The sequence below is a fragment of the Tigriopus californicus genome, chromosome 7 (genome assembly GCF_007210705.1).
Source record: "Tigriopus californicus strain San Diego chromosome 7, Tcal_SD_v2.1, whole genome shotgun sequence".
Taxonomy (NCBI): domain Eukaryota; kingdom Metazoa; phylum Arthropoda; class Copepoda; order Harpacticoida; family Harpacticidae; genus Tigriopus; species Tigriopus californicus.
Window position 1 is genome coordinate 8,455,807 of NC_081446.1, and position 14,178 is coordinate 8,469,984.

At 42.9% G+C, this 14,178-nt stretch overlaps 1 protein-coding gene across 1 annotated transcript; it reads right to left on the reverse strand.

Annotated features, from left to right (window-relative positions):
• Positions 1 to 11,920: 11,920 nt before the first annotated feature.
• On the reverse strand, positions 11,921 to 13,292 carry LOC131883443 (ionotropic receptor 25a-like). Its single transcript, XM_059230919.1, has 2 exons — positions 12,287 to 13,292; positions 11,921 to 12,196 (listed from the first exon to the last, which is right to left on the reverse strand). The coding sequence occupies exons 1-2, from the start codon at positions 13,256 to 13,258 to the stop codon at positions 11,921 to 11,923; spliced, it is 1,248 nt and encodes a 415-aa protein (XP_059086902.1). The 5' UTR covers positions 13,259 to 13,292.
• Between the last annotated feature and the right edge of the window lie 886 nt (positions 13,293 to 14,178).

The following is a 14,178-nucleotide window of genomic DNA, read 5'->3' on the forward strand; positions in this document are numbered from 1 at the left end:
CACGTTACAGCCCCCCCCCTTTTAGAGTTAGTTATGTCGTGACAAGCGCATTTTCAATGAAATCCCATTGGCTTGCATCCAGTCAAAACTCATTCCCCCGTTTTCTCCGCGTCCATCACGTTACGGGCACTGTTGAAATTCTACTCAGGTTTCCTGCCTCTCTGCCTTGAATGCAGTGCTGTATGCAGTACTGTATTCAGTACAGGTGCAATACCTTTAGAAACCTGGCTTACTTCAACCTCCGCGGTGGTCGACATGTCCAATCAAAAACATGTTACGGGGATTGCAGTCGAGTAAACCTTGCCAAATGTGNATATTTCGCCACGTTTCCACCCCCCCCTTTTAGAGTTAGTTATGTCGTGACAAGCGCATTTTCAATGAAATCCCATTGGCTTGCATCCAGTCAAAACTCATTCCCCCGTTTTCTCCGCGTCCATCACGTTACGGGCACTGTTGAAATTCTGCTCAGGTTTCCTGCCTCTCTGCCTTGAATGCAGTGCTGTATGCAGTACTGTATTCAGTACAGGTGCAATACCTGTAGAAACCTGGCTTACTTCAACCTCCGCGGTGGTCGACATGTCCAATCAAAAACATGTTACGGGGATTGCAGTCGAGTAAACCTTGCCAAATGTGGACAGAGGACATTTCAGTGAGATGAGTCGAGCCATTGGACGCACCTGTTCCCCACTATTCGCCTCTCATATTTCCCATTGTGTCATTTTCTCCGTCTATTCATCATTTCTTACATGTACCCCACACTGAATATTTGGGCACCGCTCAAAACGGTCGCCCCCAAAGACTCTTTGGAACGGGAATAAAGGGAATAGAACCATGCGCTGCACAAGTCAGAGTTGCTCAAGAAAACTGGCAAAAACATGACACCCAGCCGAATTCTTGAACGCGACCCAACCTGGTGGGTCTAAAGATATGGAGATTTCTCGACAACCGCTTTGTAACGGATTTGGAAGACTTCTGGTCTTCTTGGGGGAGACTTTCCAACCTTCTGGCCAAGGTTGGGGAGTTGAATGGCTATTGTGTTGCGGATACATTTGACGTTGCGGTTCTTAATTTTAATTCCCGACTCATGATGAGAAGTCTGGGATGATTGCCTTGTCTTACTCTGAATCCGAAATATTGTAGAGACTTGCACAACCAGTTGAGTGCATACATACGTACATACATAGCATGCTTGTAATTGTTGCTTCTTCCACCTTGAAACTAATGATTGGTTAATGAGAGAGAGAGAGAGAGAAGAAAAAAAATCCCGAGGCTAGGGAAAAACTTTAAATGGACATACGTACAGCAGAGTGAAGAAATGCATTGATTTCATGCTGATTTGACCTAATCAAGCATAAATATCTCTCTTAAAGTCTCAAGGTCTAATCACTTTTTGTGGCCTGATCTGCCGTAAAAACACAACGAAGCGGTTCTCTTGATGTGCGTAGACCATTTCTTCCAATTTTGTTAACATTTCACAACGAGTCCAACAGTTCCATATCCAGGGGCGTGCCCAATTCTGACACGTCAAAATCCACCCCCTCACAAATCTTTTGCTTGGGCCCCATTAAAGCTTTGCTCAATGCATTGCCTGTGGAGTACTTTTCCCGAACAATCTGCAATGAATGTTGGAAATGATGTGGTAATTCCCAAGAACTGGGACCAGAAAACCTGGATTTCTTCATTCATTTGATCGAAAACTCAAAATTGGATTTGAGGTGCATGAATTGTCATCTAAAACCATGAATGTCCTAATGATTTTATTACCGTTGGAGGAGATATTCATTCTTTTGAAGTAAGGTTACTCCATGGGATGTGTCGTCCATTTTCATTAAAAATCGGATAGAAACGAATCGTGATGGCAACTCCTGGGCGGCCTTGACAAATGCGTGCACTTCCCAAAAATTAATGTCGCCTTTTCCTTCATCTCAGAAACTTCACCTGATGGACTGAATGAAACTTTATTTCAAATCTTACGGATGATCCTGAAACTATCCTGGGAACACTCTTAATTGTAATCCGAGTTCTCTTTTTACTTCTAACATGGTCAGTAATAGGTTGCCTTAGAAGAATCAAATTCAGCAACAGGTTTCGGGCCCGTGAGAATACGAGGAATTGACCTGCTTCGAGTAGTCTTGCTTGTTCGGGTCACTAAAGCCTGTGTGTTAGGTGGAATAGAGCAATTGTGGGATGCTTTTTTTATGTCCAATTTCAAAGAAACCTTTTTAGTTGTGTGCGGGCCAGCCTACAGCAATGATTAAATCGGTTTGAAATTTCATTAAAGGCCCCTTTATGACCCTTTAAAGTACCTATTCCAAATTGTCCCTAGGAGCTAGTAATTCCTGTTTTTTCTTGGCCACTGGGGAAAGACATATCAACAGCCATGATCTCGATGGAAAGAAGTTAGTCATGTCAATCTTGATAGTTGGATTAATTCAATGACTTATTTATAATGTGGCCTCGTCCAAACTTGAATGGTGCGTTTTATCTGCTCAAGATAAATGCATTATCTAACGACGGGAGGCAAGTAACGTAAATTGGTTAGATATAAGTGCCGCTTCCAGATACGAAATATGTTCTCAGCTCAAATTGAATCTCTAGCAAGCTTGCCTGCATCGGATAGGTAAATAGGTTTGAATAAGTTAATGAATAACCATGCGCTCGTGTAGGTCTCTCGAATATTCTCCCTTTCTATTCAGTTAAAGACAACTCAACTCACATTTGTAAGAGAAATAAGAGGTCCAAGTAGATGCGCTTACACAGCAGTATGTATAGTACTCACGTATTTACGAGTATGTTTGTCCTATCGGGTAATGAAAGCGGAAACTTTCCTTACGTACTTAATTTGTCAGTTCTGTCCCCGAGGAATGATAATCCATTCACACCACTGGCGCTTACAACTTCAAAGCTATTAGTGTTTGCCGAGTAATAAATACACTCATGAGCATCGTCGATCGGTGGTTGTGAATGATCGGCACTGGCTTCCAAGCACGACATAATTCTGGCTAATGTTGTAACCATTTTGAAGTATGAGCCTCCATGGAAAATGAATGAGCAATTTCAGTAGCACAGGAGATGGAAGCGCGATGACATTTACTCAAAACATGTCGAAAATCATCGTTCAAATTACTTTTACCATCCCCTTTTGGATGGATACGTTGTACAACATATTATACTATTTGTACGTAGACGCTGCACTGTAGAGTCATTTCAGTAGTATACCGTACAATAGCATTATGTCGTGGTAAGTGGCACGTTGAATAGATCGAGTGAAACCTTCAATGCGTCGAGTCATTTGAGCACTTCTTGGATTTCATTAACTTTGAGGAAGAGAAGCCCAGAATGTCCGTCTTCATTGATCACATCATTGCATTCATGGATATGAAGTCCTTGCCTTGAAGGACTCCTGGGGCCAGATTGATTGGACTGCCGGCCTACCTGCCCATTGTGGATTCAAGTCACAAGACAAGTGAGAAAATTCGATCTGAAAATCAGTCAATCACAGCCGCCATTTGGACACAATTGTGGGCAGTTCTATTATGGCAGTCACATGTTGGATGATGAATTGCCTCGGAAGGATTCTTATTTTCCCCCAAAAGGTTGGCTCATCTTGAGTTGATATTCCTGAGGCATCATCTTCTCATGACTTCTCTGACGATCCCGACCATCGCATCAGCAACCCACATGCCCGGTGAAGTGAGTACGCAGAGTACTACAAAAAAGTATGCATACATGCATTGCTGGTTGCAACCAGTCGTCAATGGTTGCCATCGGTTGATACTTGCTGGTAAATAAGAGAGACCGAAAGATCCAGCGAGTCTCGTCTCCTATTCAATTTATGGAAGAAGAGGAAGAAGAGAGATCTCAGCACCATCACCACCGCCATCCCCATCCCCATCATCAAGATCATCATCACCAAACCCATTGGTGAAGCTGGCTGGCTCCTGAGACTACTGGAAATTTCCAAGGACACCTTGAGATTGAAATTATAATTACCATCACATTCAACGTGGGACTGGAGATGAGCAGAATGTCATCACTTTCATGGGATCGATCCCAATCTTATCTGGAATGACTAGATCTATCCGCAACACATCTTGGAGTTGTAGGTAAGTTGTGGGAGCACGTCGACGCAGCTTTTGTTGCTTGAATATGAGCTATCCAGTTTGATCTCTCTTTCACCTTGGTACCTCCATTTCCGTCTGGAGGTGATATGGATTTGGCAAGAGCCTCGCCATCAAAATCAAACAACAACATTAGCAACATGATGGTCGTCGTTGTCGTCGTCGTCGTTCTTGTCGTGGTTCAACTTGATGTTTTGATTAGAATGGAAAGTGATTGGATGAATCGATCTCCTTCCGAGGATCGACATTTGGCCTTCCCTGTCAAGTGAGATCACACGGTGGGTTGCCAACCTCCGAGCGCAAATGAAGGATTCAATCCAATCCATTACCACGGCTGTTATGTACGAGTACATGGAGAGCAAGAGCAACCCATCAAGCAAGTTTCAGTATTGATGCTTTGGCATTCCACACATTGCTCTAAATCACAAGTAAGGCCAGGATGTCGTTTGTTTGTAGTATACTGGTATGTTTCATTCATATTGCAAGTTATGAAATGAGACAATCCCTTTCGAAAAGGAATCGCTGAGTGAACTCAAACTGTTCATATATGTAATAGGAAGTGCGAGCGGCAGTTGTGACCGATGACGTTCAGATTTGGAAAATCCGTGAAAAAATCAAGGTCGCCTCAAGTTGAGTTGCCATTTTGGAATGTTCACAAGCTTGCATTTGAAGCCAAATGTACAAGCCCATCATTGTTTAAACCTCCATAACATGATGCAATAGTTGATTGGGTCATGAAATACTATTGACTTTTCAAAATGATACCGATGCAGTTGGACGAACCATTTTCCTGATCGAAGCTGTCAGTCCGGGATGACATGCATTTACGTATTCCAGATCTAATCTGCCAATAGGTAGCAAGCTCGTCCATTGATTTTAGACAACCTACCCGCCCTAACTCACAATTGCGTCGAAGTAAACCCTAGAAAACAATCGTACATGAGACTCGCCGATTTCTCATGGGTGTCTTGAGCTCGGTTAAGGCCTGAGACTTGGTGGGAAAATTCATGGAACCAAAAGTGCTTCTCAAGACCAAACCTCAAATCAGGGACTCTACTTCTTACTATGATTGAAAATACAATACAGTAGGTGGATTATTTGATTCCTATTGAAAACAAAAGTTAATGATTCTGGACAAGGGGTGATTTACCCGCCCAGGGCGATCAGAACCAGTCCCTCGGGCTCTCTTATGATCATTATTCAAGTGCATGAGATTGATACTATAGGAGACTCCGAAGCCTTGATTTTGGGCTAGACAATGTGGAATCAATCATAAATCGCTGAAAAATAAAGCAAAATTAAGACAGATCTTTGATTTCGGCTATGATAAAGATCAAGGGAATCTGTAGAAGTTCACCTTTTCAGCCTTACATAACGCACACAGTGAGACCCTTTTCATGTACCGCACCCAAAAGTTCCTTAGTTGATGAGGGGCCCCTAGTTTTTGTGCAAATTTAATGTAACCTCTTAACTGAGGATTCGGTTCATCCCAGTCACAAATCTTGCTAAAAAAAGATTCTAGACCGATTGTATCTGGATCCGTTTTTACGCGGAAGTTCGATCCGAAATCGTCTCCATCATCATTGGCAACCCACGAGCAAATCAATCAAGCAGAACACAGGTGTCGGATTGGCTACAATTTTATATGCATTATCCTAAGAATAGGTTCGGAATGCCATAAATAGTAAAGCAATATTCGTACCATAGAAGCGAGCTTCTGGTTTCCCTTTAGGGTTGTCGTTGGCGATTTCAGGACAAAAGTGAGTTGAAATCCATCGAAGTGCAATAATTTGCCAAATTTTATTTTAGGGTTGTCCGTTCCCTATTTCTCCTTGGAAAAGGAAAACAACCTGACAGTCTGTCAAAGTTGACATGAAAATCAAGCTCAAAATTGAATTTTGAAGCTTTGCATGCATATCGAAATTTGTTTTCTTCTAGCATTTGTGCTACTGGCCTCAGGCCCTCAGCTTCTACTCGGTCTAGTATTTGGCTTTTTTTGAACACCAAGTGGGAGTTTGGAGTATTGACGACCACTTGTCTGATAATTTCTGAACGAATTGTGGCCAGAGCCCTACAATTTGTACCCATGATGGTAGGGATGGCTTTGGCAATGGTATCCTCTTAAACGTGGAGCTCGAAAGAACTCACGCTCTCCAAAGCGGAGATCAATAGAACATTGCAAGTTTCTCTTTATTCCTTTGTACTGTACATGAAAACTATCTTCAATGAATTCATTCGTGCAGATCCAAACCTACGGGTCTCTATTGTAACTGGTTTCTGATTAGGGATTCAAGTCCTCGTCCGGCTGATTTCCAGCATACCAGTTCAATTGATAATCGATTTCCAGTTTTGAATGAACTCATCATCAAGGAAGTATGTGCGTAAAGGCTCGAGCTTGACTCTACTCCAATCTGGGTGTCATGGATTATTCCTCGCATCAATCCAAACTCGAACGCTTATACTCGTATTCATCTCGCCCATCCAGTCGAGTGCATGCATGCACTTGCTCATATCATATCATAACATGTCATATAATATCAGAGAACAGAAGACGGGGGAATCCAGGTGACTTTAAATCAGGCTTCCGATTGTACTCGTGCGTACGTACGTACGTACGTACGAATGAGTTCTTGTTTTCAGTTTCCAAGAGGAGAATGAACAGGACAATTTTAGCCCAATTTTCGGTCCATCTCGTACACTTTGTACACTTTGCATTGTCGAGGATCATCAGTGATCATGCGATTAGATTTGCTTTGGAAGTACTTTCCGACCACGTATTTTACTGTAGATGTGCTCAGTCATCTTCTTTGTTGCGATCCACTGGGCTCCAAATCTGCGTTCCTACGGTTCTTACCCTCTTCGTACGTAAAGGAAGTGATTGAGGGAAGTGCATGGAATATGGAATTAGTTCCAAACAACGGGAAATAAGGATCTCTGCTCACCATCTTGTACGGGGGCCAATTAGTTCCACAGGTCTAGCTTGTGTGATGAATATTGGAATCTTTTGTTAAATGAGGCCAAATCAGCCTCTTCCTTATCAAAGTGGGAGAATAAATGCTCAAACAGTGGTGGTGATGATGATGCTGACGACGACAACTTATATGGTGTCGTCGAAGTCGCTGTTGTTGATATTGTTGATGTGAATGATCTGCATCAGCCTATTCATATCAATCACAGAGCGTTGGTCTCTGAATTTGTGCGTTCAGTTATCAAATGCTGAACAACTTGATAACCAAGTTATTGACCCTAATAGCTCGATGATGGATGGCTATGACGGTGGATGATTCACGTTAGTTAACCACTACTATACCAGCACAGCCCAATTGCCATCATCAAACAGATGGGTATTGAAAAAACACGGGAGCTCAATATTTGGAAACTTTGACAAGCTTGTTGTCACCCACTTCACCCACTTCACCCACTTACCCGCTTTGAAAATGATTGGTGGGATCCGTTGATTAATTGATTTTGGGACAATCTATCGGAATTCTTCCTCTTAACAGGACTAGGTACAAGTGGGGAGGAGACCTCAAGCTGGGATAACTACCTGTACCACCAACACCACTAGTAAACGTAATAGAACTTCCATTATTTCTAAAATCGGCGGCATCATCCAGCGGCATTTTCCAGGCAGGGGTTGTTCATTGTCGAAAACTATGCATCACGTGGGACAGGAACGAGAGTGGGTGCAGCACCGACAAGAGGGTCATGATAAAAAATCATCGAGATCATAACACACACACACACTGGAAGTCCGATCTTAGTGAATGAAGAGGCAAAAACAACACAGCTTGGATCCCCGGGAAGATTGACAATAAGTAATTAATCAATTAAACTCAAGCCGCCCTAGCACTCCTACGATCCAAGCAATTTCCCACCTGTCAAGTGTACTGGAGAGGGACCTCGAAACTCTACTCCTGGCGTGTTCTATGAACGTCAATCACTCGATTAAGGTGACCTCAAAGTGAGAAAAAAGATGATGCAGGCCAAGTCAGCGGGGTAATAGGTCGTAAAATTGCAGTCCTTTGGCCTTATAGACTGTCCATTTGTCCATTTGGTTGGCTGACGACGATATGACAAATCTCGCCATGATCTTTGTCCTCTCACTCAGGTTGGTTCAGGGGAGGAGCTACTGGACGACTGATGTGACATTAGTCCGAGGCCGGGGACTCCGAAACCCGGGGGCCATTATGAAGAATACCTTTACCAGAGTGTTTCTAGCTTTGAAATACTTCCGTACATACTTAGAGTCGCACAATGTGTTATCATTCACACGTTGAGCTCACTTGTCCAGGCATTCCAGCTAGATCTCCAACACCCTCGTGTCCATTCAAGCGATACTACTTCTTCTAATGATAAATGATGTTTTCAAACAACATCAGCCAAGAGACAAGTGAGTCTAGGATATTGACCGTCTAATTCAGGTAGTTCTCGGCTTACGTCAAATCATGCATTGAAACACCAAAATCGCCAGGATTGTCATCCAACCCAATGCACAGGAATGGGGGTTGATAAATAGACACGAATTGGATTTAACTTCGAGCCTAAAAGCCTTGTGTCCTTGTCAGAGCGGTGGATCGAATAGAGTCATGCCAATAATCAAAAGCCCCCTTCATTGTTGCTCCCCTCTCCTCAACATCCTCATCATCCTCATCATGATCGCTCGCCAACCTCAACCCTATTTCGAGACGCCCCAGACGCCCCAGACGCCCCAGCCCAATCTCTATGCTCGAAATGGCCAAATCACGACAACGACACCGACGACGTTGTCGTCTTAGATTAGAGCAGAACATCATGGCTTGCTCACGGTATAATGCTGAAAATGATAACCAGGGGCAGGAATTCTGGATGCCATTGCCCGAGATTCAAAGTTTTGAAGGGTCTCTCTGCAATCTGGTAAAGGTCCATCCAACCTGAACTTTTAAACCGCTAGTGAATTTCGTTCGGCTTGAATGTCCAGTTTCATGCCTGTTCTTGTTAAGACATCGTTTTCGGCTCCTGACAATAGCCTAGGATCTCACTTTGTCTTTGGCAAAATGGCCATAATGTCGCATTCCTCATCCTGCTAGTGGCTTTGAACTCCGCAATAGTATGGCAATCAGGGCCAAATATCTCGAGTCTTCTTACCACTCGACGAGATCAAGGGACGTCCATTCGCGACGAGCGAACTATTTCCTCCCTGTCCTCATCTTGATATCTTCCTTAGTTGTCATCTTGGAGGTACTAGGTGTAAATGCATTAGCAACTAGTGGAGTGCAGATAAGATTAGTGGGTCGTCATTAGTAGACTCAAACTTCCGAATCACAATCAAGGTTTCCCTTGTGCCATGTCCTCTTGGTTGAATGGTTGTGATTTTCTTGCATTGCCAATTCAGATTGCGGGTGAGTGCTTCTTGATTCAGTGTCAAGGTCGTGGCGGAACTGAACCAAGGAGATTCGATGCAGAGTGTTCGAGTGTGTATGATACTAATTACACGCGAAATGAGTTTTCACCCGAGCCCCCGCCCAAACCGTGATGTGGCGGAACCCGAGAAACATCACGCCCATGAAATTCGTAGAACACATTATCTAGTGTACCTACGTACCTACAGTACATACAACAGACCCTGGTCAGGGTGACTTTAGCAGAGTTCCTGGATTCAGGATAAGCTAAGTGGGCACCAATGAAGCATGACTTGTATTTGATCCAGCCTAGCTGTATCACGCCAGTCTCATGGCCAGATTCTCTAGAGTCTTGAACTGAAAATTTCACTTGCCCACTGACAAGTTTGATAGGTTGTTCTTTGTTTATAATCTGGTCTGCAAAGACAGACAGGTGATTCTGAAGATAAGTTAGTTTTTCATTTAATAATGAATAAGAGGTTGAAATATCGCCATGTTCATGGCTTTGTTGTTGAATTTCAACGATCTTTTTCTTCACGACTGAGTAATGATGCAATGGATTGGTCGTGTTTTTGACATTGTGGTTACATTTATCTTTGATGAGACAAAATCAATGGAATGACCGTTCTGTTTTGAGTATATTCACGAAATGATGCCAAGGAGCTCCATTAAGACTCCTTCGCTCGTTGGAACCCTCTAGTGTGATTGTTCAAAGTCTTAAAACATCAGGTAGTCCTTGTCCGTGAGGCCAAGATTGGGTAAAGAGGCCATGAAGAGATCTCGTAGATGATTAATCATGAATTCCCAAAACGGCGGATTCTAATGTTCTACTGTGGACAACTAGTGATTGGTTTCGTTGACTCCAAGTTTAGTTGAATGGTCGAACTCGCAGATCGATGTTGTTTTGTGAGACTTTTTTCAAGACTTGTGCCTGTCCATTTAGCCCACAGTGCTCGTGTAGATCTATATCAATTGGGAGGGATTAATCTGCTGTACGGCCAAGGCTTTTTTCAAGACTTGTGCCTGTCCATTTAGCCCACAGTGCTCGTGTAGATCTATATCAATTGGGAGGGATTAATAGTTCCATCTCCCCTGAAGCATGATGATGATTGTGGCAATTCAAGACCAATCTGGATGTTTGATACCCAATTCCAATCCATCGAGTGTTGCAAAACCAACAATTTCATCAACATGAATGGCTCAGCAACCATGAGTGTGGCTTTTCAAATCAGGGTGGATCAAGGTGGGGTCGTGGGGTCTTCGTATAAGGATGTTAACCTCAAAATGAGCCACCGCTTCAGGCCTCTGTGCCAAGCCTGAATAAAGCGTTGGATGGTCTCAATATCAATTCTGATCGTGACGGGGCAAATCTTGGCGTGGTGCGACCTTCCGATTGGCATCTCTTTGTGTTCGGGAAAATTATGGTCAGTCTTGTCTTTATGCAGTGTCGATGAGCATGGGCAAATTAGCACCTCGATTCAGATGCAAATTTGATCGCGTGGACAATGATCGGCTGACTGGACACTCTCTTGGACACTCTCATAGCTTTTTGCTCACCTTTCAAAAGGTGAAAAAGAAATGGGGCGTGGCTGATATTTGTTATAAGAATCCAAATCCGGGATGCCAACCCGAAATATTATTCTAAAGGGAAGCCTTCATCTTGAGCTTCTTCAAAGTCATCCAATGTCACTTGAAGGACAGTCTTATTTATAATTCACTCTTGACATTCTCTTCTCGCTTCAAATGCTATGCTTCTTTGTATTTTAAAATTGGCAAACATGTTTCCATTGTAATCTCACTGAGCACATTGACAACCCATTTCTCATTCGAATTTTCTGATTCCTCTACAAAACCTCTTGAACAAATTGTTGGTCATATTCATTGAAAGGCTATACTCGAAGAAATTTATCTTCGCTCAAGGATCATCACAGTTCGAGTGAAATCAAGCCCTAGTTCAAGCAACTGAAGCAACTTTCAGTCACTGAGCAAAAATAGTCACATTTTCTTGACACTCCACTCAGCAATCAAGACACTGGCAACAACCTTTCTAGCACTGAACTGTTCTAAAAACAAGAACTTACTCACAATTACATTCATGGACTACGGTGCATAAGAGACAATGCACTCTGGCACTCACGGACATTCACAATTTGTCCAACAATAGCAAACAACAGTAACAAAGCTGATTGCCAAAACAGAATACCTGATGTCCTAATGTCAGAACAATAATCACCGTATTACGTTCAAAGGATTTATGTGAAGCCCAAATGTATTAACTGCGCAAAAGGTGATTACAATTCTGAAGAATCTATCGTGAATAACCTATATTTCTTGGCTGACTCGAATACAGCATGCAATCTGCGAAAGAACAATTGATGCCGGGGTGTTCGTTCGTTCAACGGGCACTTCATGTTGTCTTCAGCGGTAATTGCAATAAATGTATTTGTAGGCCCACTCCAAACAAAGGTTGAAGACACCCAACAGAATGCCCCATCCCAGAGCTTCAAATGAGGTGATAAGGTCACTCATGGCCAACGGCGATGCCCTCTCATTGCCGTGAGAACCGATCACTTTGTCGATGGTTGAGCATTGGGTCCCATTGGGCATCAGCTGATCCATTGTCTTGCGAATCAGACCGGCCTCGAGCATGTGAAGGATGATTGCATTGACTTGAGGCAAGATCGTGCTGTTGGGCTGAAATGAAAATTGGACCATTAGGTTTTGCTTTCTAAAGGCCTTTCATTCTAAGCAATTAATGCTTGAAGCTCTCTCTCACTCCCTCACCTGAAATGCCAATGCATAAGCTAAGCTCATGAATGAAACTCGCCCCGAGTATAAAGTGCACATCCCACTTTTCGAAAACCCATCCGATATCATTTTTTCTACTGATATTCTTTCACAAATCATAGCATACTCTCTATTTTCAATGTGTTGAACATTATCGTAACAAGTGCTTGGAGCAGGCTTGGCACCTCTTGCGAATCCTCCAAAAACCGTACCAGGATCAGCCTTTGAACTCAGTTGCTCCAGGACGCTTCCAGTTTGAATCCTCCAAGGGAACATCTCTTGCTGAGTCAAATCTGCCATGGATTCCACCAAGAATGGGGCTTTAGGGACTGCCAATAAAGCAGTCAAAGTCCCCGAATAACTATACACCAAAATCATTGCTCCAAATAGCCAAAACGTAGACACTATCGACAACGAGATTGAAGTTCGGGGAATAGTCACTGATCCTTCGTTGACAAAGGATTTCACAACAAACTCCACCACTCCACTGATGGATTGTGCTCGACGAGGCAGTAATATGGTTACACCAGCGAGTGTTATAATGCATGTTAAGAACAACGCCATTAGGCTTAACCAAACGAAATAGTGAAAGGGTCTGGCCAAGACCCACGGATCTTTGCTCAAGATCACAGGTGTGACCGGTATCAAATGATCCAAGGCAATAGGAACAGAAAAATCACAGGCTACCGCCCTCTCTGGAATCATCCCAAACGGTCCGATGGCAAAATCGATCTCTTTTCTTTGAATCATACCCATCATACCGTTCCAAGTTCCCGCATCGTCGACAGATCCCCATTTACCATCCTCAGGTTGAACAAAAGTAAAATCAAATTCCAATATGTCAGCGATCTGCAATAAGATCTCCCATGTGATGCCTCTGAATCCCATTGGGTCTGAATGGTTCGTTCTCTCCAACCACGGCGGCCACATTTCACCAGCCACAATATAGTGCGATCTAACACCTCCCATTGCAATTGTTCCTTCTTGATAGTTTCTCTTTACTCGAAGTGCTCCCAAGGAAAGCGTACCACCTACTGATTCTCAATGTACAACTTGTCTTTTGGGCTTCCCAGACACGTAGATACTAAATAGCATACTAAAGAACCAACATTCTTCGCCCATCGGCCAATAAGCATTATTGGAGACTTTGGTATTGGCATTTTCTGACTCTTTCCCTTCCCAAAGATGGCACCGCAATGGGCTTGGCTCATTAATGGCTATCAATTGTGTTATTGCAATATTGGGAAATATGTTGATTTAAGATTACTAGAATAGCTTACAATTGTATTGAGCTCGTCTCGCTTCTGTACTGATGGATATCTTGACAGGGTAATTCCTATTACAAATTGATTATCTTTTAGAGCAGAGAAGACCAAGCTTCCAACTTTAGATAATGCAGCAATTTAATTACCAGCCTTTGCCTAGTACATGTTTGCTCTCTGAAGTAATTACAAAAACCATAGGTGGTCAGGGTCTGTGAGTGTGGTTAGCGTCTAAAAGTTTCTTTGAGGAAGATGGGGGAGAAGATTCCAAACCCCTCTCATCTTGAGGAAACTGCTTTAACTACTACACCAGCGCCACGGGTCCTCCCTATAAAGCTTAGTTCCGGCGCCGGGATTTAAACCCACAACACCAGGACAGAAGAATCTTGACTTATTTGCGCTGCCTCCTTGCCCGCTCAGCTTCTCAAGCTTATTGGTGCAAGACTGCCGTTTCGAATAAAATTAAGTTTTATCAAAATTGCAAATATGGGCATGTATGCATCATTTATATTCTGTCTTATCATCATAAGAAAATATAATTTGACAAAATAATATTGCCAAAAAACAATATCCTACAACTTAAACTACGAAAGTAGTTTTTTCATGTTTAAGATGAGAAAGTGATAC